At 33.3% G+C, this 20,500-nt stretch overlaps 5 protein-coding genes across 5 annotated transcripts; 2 read left to right on the top strand and 3 right to left on the bottom strand.

Moving 5' to 3' along the window:
- Nucleotides 1-319: 319 nt before the first annotated feature.
- On the bottom strand, nt 320-1,768 carry LOC125215709 (F-box/kelch-repeat protein At3g23880-like). The gene has a single exon (XM_048117222.2). It carries the CDS (start codon nt 1,735-1,737, stop codon nt 418-420), a length of 1,320 nt encoding a protein of 439 aa, XP_047973179.1. The 5' UTR covers nt 1,738-1,768; the 3' UTR covers nt 320-417.
- Nucleotides 1,769-5,346: 3,578 nt separating this feature from the next.
- Nucleotides 5,347-5,645, top strand: LOC125215914 (dolichyl-diphosphooligosaccharide--protein glycosyltransferase subunit 4A). Its single transcript, XM_048117494.2, has one exon. It carries the CDS (start codon nt 5,347-5,349, stop codon nt 5,458-5,460), a length of 114 nt encoding a protein of 37 aa, XP_047973451.2. The 3' UTR covers nt 5,461-5,645.
- A 4,319-nt stretch (nt 5,646-9,964) lies between these two features.
- Nucleotides 9,965-10,476, top strand: LOC148929994 (uncharacterized). Its single transcript, XM_089066642.1, has one exon. It carries the CDS (start codon nt 9,973-9,975, stop codon nt 10,465-10,467), a length of 495 nt encoding a protein of 164 aa, XP_088922768.1. The 5' UTR covers nt 9,965-9,972; the 3' UTR covers nt 10,468-10,476.
- A 1,127-nt stretch (nt 10,477-11,603) lies between these two features.
- LOC125215600 (F-box/FBD/LRR-repeat protein At1g13570-like) lies at nt 11,604-14,525 on the bottom strand. The gene is made up of 4 exons (XM_048117057.2): nt 14,374-14,525; nt 12,481-13,291; nt 12,236-12,394; nt 11,604-12,140 (listed from the first exon to the last, which is right to left on the bottom strand). The coding sequence occupies exons 2-4, from the start codon at nt 13,279-13,281 to the stop codon at nt 11,811-11,813; spliced, it is 1,290 nt and encodes a 429-aa protein (XP_047973014.1). The 5' UTR covers nt 13,282-13,291; nt 14,374-14,525; the 3' UTR covers nt 11,604-11,810.
- Nucleotides 14,526-17,661: 3,136 nt separating this feature from the next.
- LOC125215075 (phytochrome-interacting ankyrin-repeat protein 1-like) lies at nt 17,662-20,385 on the bottom strand. The gene is made up of 3 exons (XM_048116383.2): nt 19,447-20,385; nt 18,223-18,394; nt 17,662-18,136 (listed from the first exon to the last, which is right to left on the bottom strand). The coding sequence occupies exons 1-3, from the start codon at nt 19,567-19,569 to the stop codon at nt 17,922-17,924; spliced, it is 510 nt and encodes a 169-aa protein (XP_047972340.1). The 5' UTR covers nt 19,570-20,385; the 3' UTR covers nt 17,662-17,921.
- Nucleotides 20,386-20,500: the final 115 nt, after the last annotated feature.

Raw genomic sequence — 20,500 nt, 5'->3', positions numbered from 1 at the left:
CCCTATGAGCAAAACTTGCATGATTATATGCGTTGTTGTATAAAATAAATGAAAAGGTACTCTATAATAGTATTAGGAGAAAATTGGGATATCAATTTTTTATTCACAAATATTTGAGATGGATGAATATTGTAGCATTTTCTTCTTGAACAATAAGAGTTAGCATCTATGAGGACCAGATATTTTATTTTTGTGTACAATTAATTTTTTTAATCATAACATGTAATGAATACTATACTTTACAAATAAACATTCAAGTTAGTACACACTAGACTATATCAGGAGTACTACTATTCAATATTTCAATAGATAGACCATATAAAGCGAAAACATACTCCTTTGTTAAATGAATTTCAATCCCTACAATTTTGCCACTTTTTGATGATGAAAAAAAATAACAAGGATAGATTAAACCAACTAAACAAAAGGACGTCTAAAGAAAACCGAAAGATACTGATACATACTACCCTGCATCCGAAACTCGCTCTTCTCAACATCTCCGAGGAAATCCTCCTCGTCCTCATCCCCAATTGAAGACTGATATTCCATATCGCTCTCGGTCTCACTCTCCCTCTCGCTCTCGCTATCATTATCACTGGGCAGTCTTTGTCTCGCCACATCCCCCTGAACAAGCAAAACGAGGGACTCGTTGTACGTGCCAGCGTAGAACGAGTCCTTAGTGCCAGATATACCAAGATCCTCGTACTTCCCATCGACCCCATTATACGCCACGAGGGCCCCGGCCCTCGTGGCCAGTAAAACGTCGCCGTTTTGTTTAGCACCAAGAACCCTCCCGATCCCACAGTCGAGACTAATCGCGTAGTCCCTACTCCACGACCCCACGTCACCGTACACCCTCATCGCCCAAATGGAGCACCGCATGCCGCACACCCGCTCGTCGTACTGAACGACGGCGAGGACCCCACCGAGATCAAGCGCTCCTAGATTGAGCGGGACCTCGTTCACGAGAGGCTCCGGAAGCGGCATTTCATCAAACACCTCCCGGGTTACATCGAACGACATGATCAAATTCTCGCGTTTAATGTTTTTCCCGAGAGTCTTGTAAGCAGTCCAGTGCACATTGCCATGGGTGAAAACCTGAGACCAGAAATACTCCACCACGCAGTTGTGCGGGATTTTTTCACCTTCAACTGCGTGCCAGCTCCCGCTGTTCAGGGCGAAAACCTCAACCCGCGGCGGGAGAAGATACTCACAGTCGCCGTAAAGGTAGGAGATTCTGACGACCTTGTAATCGCCTCTCTCCGCATCGAATCCGAAGCCGAGAGCGACCATAGACATGCTCGGATCCTCATTGACGGAAGACGGAGGCGGCGGGAGCGTCAATTTCCGGCGGATCGCGGGATTCCAGAGCTGGAGCGCGACGGCGTCGGGCTGGCCGAACTGGTCGTCGAGGAGGCAAACGACGCCGTTGAAGCAGCCGACGATTCGGTAGTAGAAGCGGACGCGGTCGCGGAATGGGTACTCGATTTGGATCCCGGCGTCGTCGAATTCGGGGGCGTGGACGGAGAAGACGTCGGTGTGGAGGGGCTTGGAGTAGCGGCGGAGGAGCGTCGTTTTGGGGGAGAGGAGTGCGCGGTGTGTGTGGAGATTGATGAAGTAGGGTGAGGAGATCATGAGGTACCATGATTTTGAAACGCAGCGGAATTTGATGAGAGACTTGGGAGGAAGACGGGAGAGGATCTTCATCACGATGTCTCGAGGCAGATATTCAGACATTTTTTTTTCTCTTGCAGGATTTGGTGACAAAGAAAGGTGGTTATATGTAAAAGGTGCTAGCAGAGAGTTGACCCTATATTATTATTAGTAGTGTAGTGTAATAGATAAAATGATGTGTTTGGGTACTAATTTATTATTTTTCAGTACTCCCCCGTTTCAAAGTAGATGTCACACTTGAAAGACGACACGAAATTTTAGGAGATGGTATTTTTTGTGTGTTAAGTGGTGAGAGAAAATATAATTTTATAATTGATGAGAATGAATTTTTTTCAAAAGATGAAATGTGACATCTTTTATGGGACAAACTAAAAAGAAAAGTGTGACATCTAATATGAAACGGGGGTATACTATTTTGCCATTTTGAGACGGGTACGATTTAAAAAACTTTCCTTTTTTTTCATTTATGGCATGTAGATCTCATATTTTATTATTATTTTTATTTATTTTTTACAAAATCAAATAATTTAATTAAAATCTATATTGAATCAAAATACTCCAATTTTTTAAATGATGGACGGTTGGAGTATTATGAAATACTCCATGAAAGGTGATTTTTCACCTCTGGCAAATTTTGTCACTATTTGACTTTTGAAATGTGGAGATTTGGTGGTGTTAAATGAATTTTGAAGATGGAGGAATCTATAATTTTGGATTTAGAGAGGAAAAAGAGTAAATTTAGGAGGAAAAAGCCCTTAAATGGCATTAATGTGAAAGTGATGTAATTGATGACGCAGGGAGGTGCAGTTAATACGATGAAATCTGTTACTTGAGTGCAACTTCTTTATTCATATTTTCCTTTTTATTGAAATTCAAGCCATTTATATAATTTCCATAAAAACTTAGGCATTTGGTCTTTTTATATACAGTGAACTTTAAAAATTAGTTTTAGACTATTTCGAACCTTTAAAAGAAAAATATCACCAATGGTTTAATAACGTAGTATAAAATAATTTTTATTTGTTTTTCAAAATTTTTTAACATTATTATTTTAAATGTATGTGTGTATTTAAATGAACTTGTTAAGGTCAGCGTTTTTACTTTCTAATTTTTTTATCGATATCCGCAATGTTCTTTAGATATAATTTTTTTAAATAATTATTATAAATATAAGCGGTTATATACTAGTAGTAAATAAAGTTGTTAAGGTCAGCGCTTTTACGTTCTAATATTTTGTCGATATCTGTAAGTGGACTTTTGATTAGAACTTTTTAAAATTATTTTTTTAAATATAAGGATGTATGCATAGTAAATAAACTTGTTAAGGTCAACGCTTTTACTTTCTAAATTTTTTTGTCGATATCCGAAAGTCGTCTTTTGGTAGAAATTTTTTGAAATTATTATTATATAAAATAAAAGTGTACATGGAGTAGTAAATAAACTTGTTAATGTCAATGCTTTTACTTTTTTTTTTTTTTTTTTTATATCCATAAGTGGCCTTTAGATAGACTAATTATTTTTGTCTATATATTGTATAATTATTAAATAATTGATTTTAGGAGTACGTTTTGAGAACCAACATATTAGAGTCAAATGAATTATCAAAAATAAAGTGAATTATTTTCATGCGACAAATGAAAATATAAAAAGATTATATTTTTACGAAACGAATGGGGTATAATAGACTTAGAGTGGATTCATTAATTACTAAATTACACTTTTGCAAAAAAATTAAATATTTATATAATATGATTTTAAATATTCTAAACAATTTAAATATAATAAAGAATAAGTATGCTATATTGGTTGATATACTTTGAAAATGAATTTAAAAACAATAAATTCAAATAGTTTACGATAAACTTATACTAGAAATTATCAAATAATCTAATCTAAAATACCTTTAAATATTCCAGCTATAACCTTAAGCTTAAATAATAATATAACCACAAATCAAATTCTTAAGCTGCAGTATTTCATAAAACGTCGAGGGCATTTTAGTCCTCAAAAAGTTTTACAATTTTTGAAAAAGTCACCACACGTTATATCCTAAGTTTATGGACTAGTAATTTTTTTCAAGTACTATTTATAAATATCATTCTTTTTTTTAAAAAAAATGAACTTTTTTTGCAAAAATTAAAAAAAAAAAAGTATGAATATTCTTTAAATTTCATCCAATTTTTACAAAACATTAGGATCACAGCAAGTTATTCTTTTCAAAACAAAATGAAAATTCATTACCATTTTCCTTCGTTCGATCACTCATGTTTGTTTTATTACGAAAAGCCACCCCCCCAACTTTAAAACCTCAAATTTTTGGGCCTAGTTAGGAAAATCAAAATTATAGCTGATCATTAAAATTTTTAAAGTCACTAGTAATTTTTTTTTACCACAGTTAACCTTAATTAAAAAAGAGCCCTCAATAATAACTTGGACCAGACCTTCGGAACGACATCGTTTTGCGATAAGTAAATTAGTAGTAGTAGTAGGAAAACAAAGTTAATTCGGAAGTTCTTCTGCAACTCTCAGATCTGAGCTTCGCCCCGGTTCTGCAATTTCTCTCTCATTACCAAAGTTAGTTTCAAATTTTCACTTTTAATCTCTCAAATTCATTCGGAATTATTGATTTTTTAAATGTTCATAATCATGTTTGCAAGGAAAATTTGTCATTTAATTGCAGTTCCTTGATCTGATAACTGAATTGAGTGTATGCTTTTTTTCTGGTTTGGATATATGGTATTTATGGTGTTTGTGAGCTTGTTGTTTGTTAATTTGCTATGTTTCCTGTCAATTTATCGATTCATTGACTTGAGGAGTTTGATTTGGAGGATCATTTCAGAATTTTGTGTAAGATATTTATTCAGGGAGGAATTTAGGATTTTTTTTTGTGTTGAACTTTCAGAATTTTGACGATGAAAGGGAAAAATGCATAAAATGTACACTCATTTCAGCATAGAAACATAAATAATTACAGGAGCTGATATATTAGAAATATAATTCAAGGAAACAAATATTATTTGACTTCACATTTTAAACTGTGAACCTAAAGAATATTGTAGAATAAGATTTTTGGTTACATACGCCACTTATCTCCTGAATAATTTACTTTGGTATTACTAAAGGGGGTTTTTGCCTTCGGTTATGATCTTTGGACCTTGGCAGTAAATTGAAGGAGTTCAATTTCTCATGAAAAACTGATATTTATGCACCTATATAACTGGATTATGTTCCTACGTTGTACTCTGTCAAATGGTCGACATGAACGAGTATGAATGAGGGAAACTAGTTTGTTCTGGGGAGGATTCTGGATGTGTTTAGGATCATTGTTGCCCTTTTGTTAGTGATACATGTAGACGCTTGACGTAATAATTTGTGTTTCTTGTGATGTAAAGTTGAAAAGACTACTAATGAAATAAGCCATAGATCAATAGTAGTAGTATACAATAACTATAACTAAGCCCGAAGTTAAGTCATTTGGAAAGTGTGAATCAATTGAAGCAAATGGATTAGAAGCAGTTGATAGTAGTAGCACTAGTACATTTGATGTTAGAACCAATATAGTATTTGTCAAGGTTGTGTTTTGCTGCTTGCAAATTAGCAATGGCTGTAAGTGATCTCGAGGAGTTAGTTTCTAATGAAATCTGACCATTTTGTATCAATCTTTTGTACCAGATGATTGATGATCAAGACCTGGGCTTCTTTGCCAACTTTCTTGGTATTTTCATATTTGTCTTGGTGATTGCTTACCACTACGTGACAGCAGACCCAAAATATGAGCGCAACTGATGACCATTCTCACCATACCAATGCATAGGTTTACGAGAGTAAGATTGTCACGTGACGGTTAGGTTTTGGACAAGGAATTCATGAATATGGAGATACATGTGATGCAGTACTTTTTGTAAGAATTTAGCCTTACTGCTAATCCATGGATAATTTTTTAAAATAGACTTCTCAAGAAGAGCTTCATACTTCCCTCTCCATAGTATCGAAATTTAAAATTTCCGTGTTGCTCATACGTTTATTCTTAACTTTATTCTGAGTGGTGATGGCATTTGTGTAGCAGATTTAATCTATATAATGCCCCAGATTCTTATGTTTTAGTTATATGCAGCCAGCAGCCAACAACGATAAAAAAAAATAGACGTGTAATGCTCGAGCACAACTAGGGCCTTGCTCAAATCGAGCACGCCTTGTGTCTGATGAAGTAGACGTGTAATGCTCGAGCACGAGTAGGGCCTTGGTAAAACCCTTCGTTTCCAACCAGTAGGTTAGTAGTTCGACTTATCTAGAAGATAAAAGCTAAAGATGGTAGAGAAACGATAGAACTGATTAACATCACAACATAGGAGAAAACACAGGTTCTACCATTAAAACAACCTAAAAAAGAATGTAGAAATGAAATTAAATAGAAAAAGTGATTATTTCCCTTTGCTCTTTGACTCGAAGTTGAGACCCTTATTATATTTCTTCTCTCTCTTTTCCATGGCTTTCTTCTCCTTGGTCGAGATCAAATCATAACCAAAGATATTTTCATCCAACCCATAATCTGAATCTCCATAATATAAATTATTTGCAGTAATTTCCGAGCTTTTCTCACTCTCTTTATGATCTTCATTTTCACTCTTACTTCTCCAAATGCAGAAACAATCCATGCAAAAAATCTTTTTATATTTTCACTTCTTTTTTTTTGATAAAAAGTTGTGTTTTTAGAGGTGATATTACAATGGTTTTGATAAAAAAAAAAAAGTGTTTTTCTAGATTGTGTTATATTGTATCGATCCAATTTCAACATATTCTTCTTTGGTTCGAATTTGCTCTATACTTTCATAATAGAGATTTTCATCATAACAAATTTAATTTTACTGTTAAATAATAGGAGTATAATACTAATAAGTTTAATTTTACCAAGTATGATTTATATTATTTTCAAATCACATTAAAATTTTTATAATTAGTTATTCATATAGCAATAATAATAATAATAATAATAATCATAATAATAATAATAATAGTAATAGTAATAGTAATAATCAGTGTTAAATTTTAAAAAAAAAATTAAATAAGTAAATTATAATTATCTTAGTTTTTAATTAATAACATAATAATAAAAATAAATAATTATTATTATAGTTATTTACGCGCCTTCGCATAATGATTTAATCAAATGTTATAAGTAAGAAGTTCTAGTTCAATCTTCTTACCCTTTTCAAATCAAAATGTTAAACAAATAAAGGGTGAAAGCAGTGAAAGCAACCTAATCAAATTAGGCCAACACAATAAGCTGTTGGAACTTCACAAATTAAATCAAAGATCAGTGGTTATATAATGCTCCCTCTGTTCCGATTTAGAGAATTTAAAGAATCATTTTGCAGATATCCATAATTTAAAAAATTACTTATATTTTTCCATTTATTGTATATGTATTTCATATTCCAGTACCTTTTAGCATAGTCTATTTATAAAGTATTCTTTTAGAGTATTTATTTTTCTCTTATTTACTTTCTTTCTATTATAACTATTTTATTATTATTATTATTATCATTATTATTATTATTATTATTATTTAAATGAGTGCAAGAAAAGTAACTTAACTAACATGAGATTAAGAAAGTATTAAAAATAAGACTTATATTCCACTATTTTTTTATTTACATTTATTTATAAATCAAAATAACTCGTTGATTTTTGACCTCTGGCAAAATTTGTCTCTATTTGAGTTTTGAAAAATGGAGATTTGAGAGGAAAAAGAGTAAATTCTGAGGAAAAAGAACTTAAATGGCATTAATGTGAAAGTGATGTAATTTGTGACGCAGGCCGGTGCAGTTAATTTGATGAAATCTGCTTGTTGAGTGCAATCTCTTTATTCATATTTTCCTTTTTATTAAAAATCAGGTCATTTACATAATTTCCATAAAACTTAGGCAATTGGTCTAATTGGTCTTTTTCTATACTGAGTGAACTTTAAAAATTATTTTTAGACTATTTCGATCCTTTAAAAGAAAAATATCACCAATGGTGTATGAAATAATGGATAATAACGTATAAAGTCTTGTTTCATTTTTGAAACTATTTTTAAATTATTATTGTAAGTGTTGGTGTGTATACTTATTAAAGTCAACACTTTTACTTTCTAATTTTTTTTCGATATTTGTAAATGATTCTTAGATAAAACCTTTTTAGATTATTATTATAAATATAAGCGTTTATGTACTAGTAAGTAAATAAACTTGTTAAGATCAGCGCTTTTACTTTCTAAATATTTTTGTCGATATCCGTAAGTTGACTTTAAAGGAGTACAACTTTTAAAAGTATTTTAAATATTAGCGTGTATGTACTAGTAAATGAACTTAATAAGGTCAACGCTTTTAATTGTTAATTTTTTTGTCGATATACGAAAATGGTCTTTAGATAGAATTTTTTTAAAAATTACTAATATTTCTAAAATAAGTGTGTACATATATAAGTAAATAAACTTGTTAAGGTCAACGCTTTTACTTTGTAACTTTTTTGTCGATATCCGTAAATGGTCTTTAGATATAACTAATATTTTTGTCTCAATATATATAATATACTCCTAATAGTGTTGCAATACCTTATACTTCCTCCGTCTCCAAAAAGTATGAACATTTGGTTCGTCGCGAGTTTTAATACATAATTGGTAAAGTAAGTAGTGTTAGTAGAGAGTGTGCTCCATATCTTTAGTAGTATAATGTAATGATATAAATTGTAAATAAAATGATATGTAAAGGTATTATATTGTCTACCTATTTTAAAATTAGATAGTTCATACTTTGAATTGATGAAACTAATAAGAAAAATAGAAAATAATTCATACGTATATTTTTCAAGACAAAATAAGTATATAGAAAAGCATGCATGTTTATTATTTAATTATATTTTTTTACTTTTTCGTCTCATAAAAATAGAGACATATAAGAAAATACATATTTTAGTGTATAGTAATTGATAAAGCATGAGAGAGATAAAAGGAAAAATCATTGAAGTATATTTGTTGAGAATGTGACTCATAATATTAGAGTAAAAAAGATTTCTAAAAATAGAAGTGAATTATATTTATGGGAACGGTAAAATTTAGTAGTGCTATTTTTATGGGAAAAAGTTAGAAGTAGTATAATCAACTTAGAGTGGATTCATTGGTTGCTAAATTACACTTTTGTAGAAAATTAAACATTTATATAATGATTTAAAAATTTCTAAACAATTTAGGTTTAATAATTTGTTTGAATTTGAAAATCAATGGTAAAAAATTTTAACCTTAGTTAAATAAGAGCCCTCCATATTCTATAATGAACAATATAGGCCATAGAGCTTCGACGCCGATTCTGCAATTCCTCTCCCATTCCCAAAGTAATATCCCTCACTTTTCATTTTTCACTTTTCATTTCTCAATTCATTCGGAATTATTGATATTTAAATGTTCATACCATGTTTGCAAGGAAATTTTGTCATTTAATTGTAGTTCCTTGATCTGATAACTGAATTGAGTTTATGCCTTCTTTTCTGGTTTGGGTATCTGACATATTAAATTACATTATAATTATCTCAGTTATTAAATTAATACATAGTAATAATAATAATAAGGGGATAATTACACAAATCATACAAATGATGAAATTTGCACATAAAAAATGTTTGATGTTTGCATAAATCATAGCAATACAAATGTTTCGTAGGTGTTTCATTTAAATATATTTCGTCTTTATGTTTTGACACCATTAACTATTTGCCTAATATTTATCTATGCAACAAAATGTTTCATCATTTTTTCATGTTAGTACAAAAAAATTAATTATTGCACTATATTATATTGGTACAAAAGTTTCATCAATATTTTACGTTTTGTTCGTCACATCGGTAAAGAATTAACAGCGTCTAACTCTAAGTAACTAATATACTCTAATTATAGTATTTATTGGAGTATTTTTAATATTAAATACTAGTATAATTCACAAATTAAAAAATATAATACTTCGTATAACAACAATCAATATTCACAATCTTCGTACCTTTTTTCAAATCAAGAACAAATAAATAAGTACTTAATAATCAAAATGTTAATTGAACAAAGACTCAAAGCAAAAATATAGTGAAAGCAACCTAATCAAATTAGGCCAACACAATAAGTTGTTGGAACTTCACAAACTCAGTGAAAGATCAATGGTATTCTAACAAGAAATCATGGAAACAATCGTTGAAAAAATAGGATCACAAACACTATTTATAATCATATGAAATCCAGATATTATCACTCAAAAACATAATTAAGTTAATGCCATGAAAATGGGAAGCAAGAGAGATGATGAGAAGGCAGTGGAGGAGCTTCTTCGTGAAGCAATGGATATGGTGATTCTTGAACAAGCCACAGCCATCAACAACTCATCACCTTCTTCTCAATCTCTCCCGTCTCACCTCGAAACCCGCTTTCAACTCCTTAAAACATCAACTACTCAAACCCATGCTGCTTCTTTTCATGCTAAAACTTGTAAAAATCTTCCTCCACATTCATCCAAAAATGTGGAGCAAAAGCTTCGACGATACGAAAAGTGGGAAATCCTCGAAAACATATCTCCTCCAACTCCAAAGTCGCGGAGAGGCCGGTTTTGGTGTTGGGGGAGGGAGAGTGGAGAGAAGAGAGAAAGAAACTCGGAGCAAGTTTTTCGAAAGATGTTTGAAAAGGCTAAAAAGGATGAACACAAGATTTGTGGAGAGGCTGAGAAAGTTATCAAGTTGGTAAATTATGCTTCTGCACAAATGGAAATAATTAAATAACTAGTTGAATTCATGTGTTATAATGTTGTCATTTGTTTTATCAATAAGAAGCTCATTTTCTTGCCAAAGCCCAGTTGTTATACTTATGTTGGACACAAAATCTTGTAAGTGGCAAATATTTCAGAAGCAATATAAGCATAATGAAAATTTCTTAATAAGAAGATTCAATCTGTTGAACATACATACATACATGTCGTTGGCAAATATGGGCTAATTTTGTAGGCTACACTCACGGGTAATTCCGCTGGTGATCTGGCAACCATCTTTCACTGTGACGAGTTTTCTGGTCCAATTATGCGCGGTAAAAAAAACACGCACTATGTGGAATTCTCGAAACTCTTCACAGTGTAAATGGTCGCCGGTCCACTCTGTGGAACGACCCGTGAGTATAGTTCTACAATGAGTGCCCCTTGCATTTTGATATGAAGAGATTGGGGGTTAAAGATTGAAGGGAAAGGAATGGTAATGCTGTAGAGGCTATTCTGTTATTTTAAAACACTTGTATGTCTAAAGCAATTGATGTGCATTAATAATTTGCAGAGATTGGTTGAAAGCAGAGTATGGGGGTAGGCTTGAAACCATTTAATTTTAGATGCATTTAATTTCTGATGTGCCCATCTACCGGTGAATATGAATAAATAGCCACTTGGGATAGAAGTGTGAATCTGAATATTTGATGATCACTTTTATAAAAATATGTAGTATTTTTTTTTAAGACATTCTAACAATATAGTGCATTTATGAATAAAAACATTCAGATATGCAACTCATATTGTTTTGATGTTGGAAAAGAAGTTCAAAGTCACTAATTATTTTTCTATTCCTTTTACTTTTTTAGTTGGCCAGAAATTAAATTAAGAATGGTTGAATTGGGTAGATTTGGGGGTGATGCAGTTCCAACAAACAAAAGACTAAATGGGAAAGACTTGAATTTTTACTGGCTGCTCAGAAAATGGTCCACAAATTAAAAAATGGTTAGAGTAAAAATCAAGTTGTTAGTTAAATAAGTAAGATACTAGTATCATCTTTGATCATCAAATTATTTTAAATTTGACCTTGTCATGCTACATCTTGACTGTCGATTAAAATAAAGTACAGTACGAGATAAAATGAGTTATTTTTGCTAAAAGATGAAATGATTTCCAAAATAAGAATACAAATCTTGGGACGAAGGGAATATCCTATTACAGGGGGCCAAATAAGAACACAAATCGATTCACTTGGGATTATTACAGTGCGAATTGATGGTTCAAAATTTCAAAGGATGGATTTATAGCATTGTAGCAGAATCTCAAAGGAGCCTAATACATTTACAAACAGCCTAACTAGTGGGAATGAAGCACCTACACATGCTTGCTCCCATTATTGTTCCCCGAACTCAAGATTTCTGATGCTCGAGGACTGAAGATTTCTGCGCTCGGTGATGCTCGCGGATATTGCTTGAGCTCGTTGAGTATCGACTCCCCTCCATCAGCGATGCTGCCAGTTTGGGGTGTTATCGCCATTTCCTCAAGTGCCGTGGCTGATGCCAGTAGATACTTCACGAATTCCATCTCAGCTTCGATCCCAGAGAACAACTGCATCTTCACGGTTTTCAGATGAGCCAGCGACTCTGAGCTTGTTTGTGACCTCAAGAAGTCTGCCACAGCATCCACCACGTCGAAGGTGAAAGCCTGTGTATCATAAAGTACAAACACCGGGTTAGATCCACTTCTTCTCAAACGGACATTTCTGTTTCGAAAGAGTAAATTCGGATATTGCAACTTACAGTGATATTAAGGCGCTGTAGATTAGGGCAGCTTCTGATGAAACAAATGGCACACGAAGACTCCTGAATTTTCTCAAAATACATATCCGAAAGGTGAAGATTCTTCAGCGTATTCAAAGAGATTGGCAGTCTGTTTGGTGCTTCGTGCTCAACAAGATCCTGCATATGCACGAGATAAATGTCAAACAACCAAACTTCGATTGCATAAACAACTAATACTTCAAACTCGAACAACTTTTTCTTACCTCTAATGCATAGGCTTGTAACTGAAGGTCCTCAAGGGCAGGCAGGCAGCTAAGGGATTTCACCAAATCTAAGGAAAAGAAGTTCCCGCGTTTAAACTCCATGGATGAAAATGTCAATTTAATATCCTTCAAAACAGGGCAGTTCTTGAACGATACTGACTTGAACACCCCGTTGAATTCAAAGTATTTCAACTTGGGGCCGGTTAATTCCAGGCAATCGAAGCTGGTGCAATGAATCAGTCTCAGTCTTTCAACTGCAGGGCACGAAGCAATGAAAGTCGTAAATGATTCAGGCACAAGCACAACCCTTTGCAGTTCAAGGTTCACTAGCTTGCTGAATCCCTTGAACCCCGGGAGAGGATCAAATACACAGTTATAGAGCCTCAAATTTCTCAGATGCTGGAAACTAAGCAGGTGTGAACTCAACCTGTGTGCCTCTCCTCTCGATACATGGAGGGTCAACTCTTGAAGAGTGTTATTTGGCAGCAAGCGAACCCATTCATCAATATCTGGATTACTTTTGAGATCAGGCACTTGCAGAACAAACTTTAACAAGGGACCCTTGTGAAGTTTCAATATTTGGTAAACCAGGGGCTCCAGTTGGTGGCCTCCCAGAAACATTTGATCGAACCAGAAATCAAACACAATATCCGGACACGACGCCCACTTGTACCTCCATTCCCTGGACAAAATGCTTGTCCTCACCACATCTCGAAGAGGCAAACATCCAAGAATGTTCTCAATTATGTTATTGGGTAGATCGGTCAACAAATCAGTCTCAGTTCTTGCAACAGTCTTCATCGTTATAAAACTGGAACATGGTTCAAGAAGAGAATAGCTAAGAAACACATAGAAAAGAAGTTCTGAATAATCTCTAAACCACACAGAGAATCACCAACTAATCAAATGTTTGAATATTGCAAGAAAAAGTAATCTTACAACTATATGATTACCAATTAACCAAAGGTTTGAGTTTGATAGAGACTCAATTGTTGCTGCAGTAATAAACACAAAATTGACCTCATGAACAATAAAAAAAAAGGTAGGTTCAGCTAACCATTACTTAAATCTCAAAAGACAAAATATAGGTTTAACCTCTTACTGATTGACAAGACACATAAAATTAAAAAATCTTACACCAAGTAAAACCAATACATCATTCAACTAACCAGGAGAAATCATGTTCAAGAATTTAATTTTTATTGCCCCCGATAAAAAAAATTGACCTTTTTTAGCTTTGAATTATTCAACTTAGCTTAGTGTAACAATACACACAAAGGAGGGGTCACATTATAATTTAATATAGCATCACTGCTGAATTATACATTGTGCCGCTCATTGTGGCATAAAAATAAAATTCAAACTAGAAAAAAAGATAAAGACAAGATTAGAAAATGTTCGTTTACCAGTTACCGCACAAGGATTTCTGCTGCTTTTCGATCAAATATGACTATATGATCCACTTATCTTTAAAAATTTCTAAAAGCAATGAGTAGTTTAAAGAGAATGGTAAACAAGTCAACACGTGCCAAACCGTCATTTCCGACAGCTCCACACGCTTCAACGCACTCCGGTCGCCTGGCCGGCTTCTCATTTTTCGTGCGTTTAATTTAAGGAACGAATAATTTCTAAAAACCTAATTTATTTTGATTCAATTATGCTCAAAGACATTTCCCACCGGTGATCGCCGACGAGAATGTGAAAAAATAAACGGTGAAAGCACAAAATCAAGCAAAACAAACAAGGGCAAAATAAATTATGAGGAAAAAAGGGGGAAATCATCCATCCAAATTCACGAGCAACAGCAATTCAATCACAGAAGACCTAATTTCACCTCTAACCACAGAATTAACGAAACGGAAATCAAAAGGTCTAGAAAGGAATCCAACTCACGTAGAGAATAAGCGATTCGAAGTCGTGGTCGGATCAATTTCTGCGGTGAGAGGGAAATGAAAGAGCGATTTTGAGGTGAGGAAGAAATTGGAGATATGAAAAATGCATCCCCGCACACAGTATTATAATTACAAAGCCAATCTAAGGGGGGGGAGGCAGTGGGACCCACTTCAGAATAATTAATTTGTAAAATTAATTGATTTATGGGTGCTCTTAGTCAGATGTCGATAAGATCAATGTATGATTGTTACTAATATAAATAATAGTAGTAGTACTTATTAATTTATTTATGATTAATTTGAGTCGATGCTCCATTATTATTTTATGGATTAACTTTCACTATACGCATTCATATCTGACGTGGATTACCTGCCATTATTATTGCCTTTATTGGCAACAATAACTCCGTTAGTGCTAATGTTTCTAGAAGGTCGGAGCCAATGGAAAAATCAGTGGAGTACTCACCCAATTATTACTCCCTCTGTCACGTGTTATTCACTTTTTTTTTCAGCTTGTATCAAAATATATAAGTACGCTATTTTCATAATTTTAATAAGTATTTTTCTCAATTATTACATCACCTCAAATTTGGAAAAAAAAGTTTGACATGAGTATGAAAGATACAAAATAAACATAGTCGAAACCACATCTTTAATCATATAAATTAAAATGTTTTTGATGCAATTAGTTAGCCACATTATTTAAATTTTATATATTTACACACGTCAGGTCAATATGTTACACAGTAATTTTCAAAAATTGCAGGATTAGCTTAAAAATTGATTGAATTATTGAATTTTTTGATAATTTGTAGGAGTATATACAAATGAGGATCTAAATTTTACTATATTTTTTTAGTTAAGTAAGATATGAGAGTTTATCAAATGTGACTAGTAGAGAACATCTTAATCATCATTTAAGAAAAATATTTGTTATGTAATGACGGAATATCTAATGCCTTTGTTCGTTCGCGGGAAAAAGGCTAATGAAAACGAACCAATTTCATTTATCTAAGTTATACTCCATTTCATTATTAATTGTGTGATTATGTACACATGTATTTGTCTCACTAATATATACTACCATATGGTTCACTAGTCTTTCGAGGTGGCCTAACTTTATAGATACAATGTGCAAACTCGTGTCCAAAATAATTATGATTGTAATTGTCCAAGTAGTTTTCAAATTTGGCATAATAGCCAAAAAAGTCATGCTAAACGTTATTATAGAGTAAGTACTACATTAATTTAGTACTCTTGTTGCGTACAATGTCAGTATCGTCTCTTTAATTAGAATGTGACAAATTTAAAGAAAAAGCATCTTTTCGTTTCCTAATTTGATCGTAATATCTGAATTTTATATTGTGAAATATTAAAATGAAAATTTTCACAGTAATAATTTATTTTGATGATACACAAAATATTAAATATTCGACTCTGACAAATTAAAAGTTCGTAGGGACTTCTACTTGCGTTGGCATTGCTTGCCGCTTAAATATTAGACTTGTCACATGGTACAATTAAAAATGTTCCGATTGTATCATAAAAATGGTTCAATAAAAAGATTATTGACAATTTGACATAGCCACTATACAACATAAATAATTACATGTATATCAACTTTTATAATATTAATGTACAGGTGTCCTGGAGGCTGCAACACCGCGGCAACATGGAATTGTTTTAATTGAAATTATATGGATAAGATTATCATCAGTCATTTCTTAACATGGTCAAATATTAATCCTAATTGATATATTATGCATTGACTGCCGGAAATATATATTAATAGTGATTAAAAAGGAAAAATTAGTTGAAGGCCCCAAATTTGTAGATGAAGATATGATATTTCCCATTTTATAACAATTTTTGAGATGTTGTAACTACAAAAAATAACAAGAACGGTATTATAATTTGCAACATAGTAAAGCTAATTTCGAAAGTAAAAATTTGAACTAACGTGGCCTTATGTTATATTTTTTAACTATCCTTTAATTAGTTAAACTATTGCAAAAGTAGAAAACTGATTTACCAAGGAAAATTCAAAGACAGTCAAGCAAACAAGTAGTCTAAAAAATTTAAATTTTTTAGGTTTTGTAGCATCAAGACCATAGAAAATTTGAATACAAGTCAGAAAGAAGAATGGACCGCATATTTATTCCATGTATTGATACTTTTTATTCTTACAATTGTAATTATTATATAAACAATGCTTTTTTTAATGTAAAAATACAAGAAATATCTTTAACTCATTTCATAAATTAGAAGTGAAAATATATTAGAGGAATTTTAGATTAGATTGTACTAGTATGGGCACCCATTTCTATTGTTGAACATCAGTTTCATGAGTTTGGTTTTCTTTAAGTATGGGCACCAATTTCTTTTTTTTGACTTTCGACAAATAAACTAGCTAATAGTATTAATGCCTTTTGGATTCAGTTGCTCACAGAAAACGAATTCTGGGTGGACTAATTAATGTGCTTAAAACCAAAAAATAAATTATTGCAGTTACGGCCATTGGATATATATGTTGACTTTTGATTTTAAGAACTTGAATCTTCCAGTTTGTCACCAGTTGAAGAAAAAATATATTATCTTCGAATTTTGGAAAGCAGATGCCCGAAAAGTGTGGGATGTATTGCTCTTCATATTCAACACTCTTTGTTAATATATCCACAAATATTAATTTATCGTGAAATTATGGGATGCATACAGTTGACCAAAACGGGGTAATAATTGATGCAAAGTTGCAAACAGATGAATGTGAAAATGGAAGGATTGACCTTATTATCCAATAAATGTCCTAGGAATAGATGGAAGCCATGCTATAATGAGGTCAAATTTGGGTGGCAAGAATCGTTTCGTATCATTATCATGTTAGATTCGTGTCATTATCGTGTTGTATAGATTCATGTGTCATGCCAACACAAATAAGATCTTATTGCTAATGGAATCATGTCACATTCAAGTCATTTTTAAGTTTAAATGTAGCAAATCAAGTTTATGTTCAGATTGAGAATTTCCTTAAAAAACCATATTTAGATTTGAACTTAATAAGCTTGAGTAGTTATCAATCAATCCGGAAAAATCTCAACCCGATTGATTTTCCAATCTTAGCTTCTGAACTAGGCCCAAACTTTTGAAATGAATATAGCCCGTGGAAAGAAAACAGAACCCATCTTCGCAAAGCAACGAATATGTGAAAACTCAATCATTTACCATCATCAGTTTTATCTGCAATAAAATACTTCTCAAAACCTAACAATGGTCAGCTTTTTTGAACAGAAAATTCAGAAACTTGATATTATAAGCATCTTCGAAATAATGTCCAAGAAGTTTGGTATATAACCACTTCTATTGCACATCAAGGCTAGTCACTCGTCACACAAGCATATATCATACATGAGAAGCAAACACAGAGTAGTCTCAAGAACAACAATAAGCAGAAAGACTAGGGCTTCGGATAAGTGATAAATTCAAGGCAGTCACCAAGAATCCACTTCTAGCTTCAGGTTATGTTTGGTAGAAGCAATGCCCAGCGGGTACATCTCAGCTATCAGAGCTACATGATGTCTCGCCAGATGAAGAGCTGTCCTGTTGTAAGCGCCTTAGTTCTTCATAAGCCCATTCAAGTCCAGGACAATAGTGAGTAGGCGGATTGAACCTTGTATCGTTGATATCATCAGGCAAAAATGCCCCATTTTCAACCAGGAATCTAATTGCTCGCTTCTTTCTCTCTTTGGCTGCATTGTGAAGAGGGGTCCCTGCATCCAATAGAAACAGTAATGAAGTGAGTAATGACATGAAAGCAAACATGCAATGGATATCATAGTTGGGAGAATATACATACAGCCACAGGCACCCTTAGTTCGAGCATCAATATTAGCGCCCCGCTCCAACAACTCATCCATCACCTTAAGATGGCCCCCTTTAGCAGCAAGATGGAGAGGGGTCACACCATGCGATTTTGGGCCCCAAGCAGCAACATTAACATCAACTCCTTCATTAAGGAGCCGTCTCACCTGCAAAATAATATCGAAAGTAACATAAAAATCAGTCAAGGAAGGAGCTCACAAACAGCAACACACACACAAATCATGTCCATTCCACAAATTACAAGAGTTGCTAGTTTTTTTGCTGAAACGGAAGCAAAAAACTTTCTAATCCAAAATGCAGCACCTACCCCTGAAAGTTGCTGCCCACAGGAATACAACTATGTAAATACAGACTTCAACTAATGACTAACAAGCCTAATTTTTTTTTATAAGCACATGACAAGTCTAACACCTCTATACAGTTAGTTGGTCCTCTTTATCCTGACATTGTAAGGCACATCTGTAGTGTCAACTAATAAAGCAACTAAAGTCCCCCTAAGTTATTAGCCAGTTATCACTAACATTTCTTATCCCCCAGCCAACAAAAGCTACAAGAGTTTCTTTACTTTTATTTCTAGTCCTCAACTCCTCATTCCATTCAACAAAATGATACCTTAGTCAGCAAGGACCTCCACTTGGACACTGTTGAAATAGAAGCCACCTTAATGAAACAAACTAAGCGACTAATAGCATGATTCCCACAATAACGTGCATAATAATTCATAAAGGGAATACAGTCCAATTTAGCCGGGACAGTGTGCTCAAAAGAGATCTCATTAATTGGCTCGAGGCTCAAATGCAGAAGGGTACTGGACTACTGGCAGACAGAAAGCTAATTCCATGTTGGCAAGCAAAATAAAGTTAGAGCTGTGGTCCCTAGTACAAGCAAAAAACGGGTACATAGTTATCCCCACAAGAAACCACGGAACATAGGATCTTATGAACTACGAAAGTTAATCTATTCAAGTAATATAGCACATATTAAATTGAATATGAAGTAATAGAGCACAATTCAATCTCAACTATTCAAGTAATATAGCACATATTAAATTGAATATAAAGTAATAGAGCATGATTCAATCTCAACTATTCAAGTAATGAAGGACCAAAAGTAACAAAATCCAACAATTACAACAACAAATACTATACAATCAGTGAACACTACTAAGAAACTTGACATGACGAGGATATCAACATACCTCTCTGAGGTCGCCTTTCTTAGCATAGATGTGTAGCAAGGTCCAGCCTCGATCATCCCTATCCACTCCCAACTTAGGCATCTTCCGTTTCCTCCTAACAGATTCAACCTCAAACTCTGGCATTGTGGGATTTCTAAGTATCTATCTTTTGTGAATAAAAGGTATGCAATAATCCCACAAACTATGATTCAATTCCCAAAAGTTCCGATAGTTCCAAAACACTAACGCAACCAATTTTTTCACAACTCAGCGATCTTAAAACTAAAAAGACAAGAAATTCGACTGTGTGAGTGTGTAAAGCGTTTGACGTAAGACAAAGATCAGATTATATTATCTTTGCAGAAAGATCGAAAGACAGGAAATTTAGCGAGAGGAATGATTGGCCACGCAGTACGGGGCAAAGGGATTCAAACCAGGGCCAAAAACGCGGAGATTATTGACAAGCATCACATTGAACGATGATGTAACCCGAGATTTCACACAGATATTCATAATTGATGCCCTAATCTGGAAATCTATAATCAGATTGAATCAAAGAATGAACAGAGGACAATCGAACTCAATTAGGAGGCTGCATATATCTCGATTGCGTGTCTGTATATGCGGATGTGGAGAATTAGGGATTGAAATCGGACGAAACCCTAGGTCAGGAGCGAATCAGGAGATGAAAGAGGCGAAGATGAAATCAGCAGCCGCACGCAATAGCCAATGGATATTTATAATTTGTATGCATATATATCGAGAAATAGCGTTTCATCTAAAGTCGTTATATATAAACAGCGTTTTTACGGAATGGCCCAAACACAAGGCCGTTTTGCTTTTGAGGATGCAAAGCACAACCTTTTTAATGCAATAAACTCTCTACTCAAAATCACATACTTTAAGTACTCCTATAAAATTAATAAAGTACAATAGAAATAGATAATGAAACACAATTTATTAGAAAAAGAAATTTTTAAAAAATACAAACGGATTAATATATATATGTGTACGATCTAAACGAAAAATAAGACTATTAATTTATAGACATATTAATATATTATTATGAAAGTTA

This window comes from Salvia hispanica, chromosome 3, assembly GCF_029641045.1.
Source record: "Salvia hispanica isolate PSC_SH4W2 chromosome 3, Shi_PSC_v1, whole genome shotgun sequence".
Classification (NCBI taxonomy): domain Eukaryota; kingdom Viridiplantae; phylum Streptophyta; class Magnoliopsida; order Lamiales; family Lamiaceae; genus Salvia; species Salvia hispanica.
This window is presented reverse-complemented; position numbering and strand designations above follow the sequence as displayed.

Coding starts and splice junctions, on each gene's coding strand:
- LOC125215709 (XM_048117222.2), bottom strand. CDS start 1,737: ATGTCTGAATATCTGCCTCGAGACATCGTGATGAAGATCCTCTCCCGT.
- LOC125215914 (XM_048117494.2), top strand. CDS start 5,347: ATGATTGATGATCAAGACCTGGGCTTCTTTGCCAACTTTCTTGGTATT.
- LOC148929994 (XM_089066642.1), top strand. CDS start 9,973: ATGAAAATGGGAAGCAAGAGAGATGATGAGAAGGCAGTGGAGGAGCTT.
- LOC125215600 (XM_048117057.2), bottom strand. CDS start 13,281: ATGAAGACTGTTGCAAGAACTGAGACTGATTTGTTGACCGATCTACCC. Junction 12,395..12,480: donor TACAAGCCTATGCATTAGAG/GTAAGAAAAAGT, acceptor GTGCATATGCAG/GATCTTGTTGAGCACGAAGC. Junction 12,141..12,235: donor TACAGCGCCTTAATATCACT/GTAAGTTGCAAT, acceptor TATGATACACAG/GCTTTCACCTTCGACGTGGT.
- LOC125215075 (XM_048116383.2), bottom strand. CDS start 19,569: ATGCCAGAGTTTGAGGTTGAATCTGTTAGGAGGAAACGGAAGATGCCT. Junction 18,395..19,446: donor AGAAAGGCGACCTCAGAGAG/GTATGTTGATAT, acceptor ATTATTTTGCAG/GTGAGACGGCTCCTTAATGA. Junction 18,137..18,222: donor AACTAAGGGTGCCTGTGGCT/GTATGTATATTC, acceptor TATTGGATGCAG/GGACCCCTCTTCACAATGCA.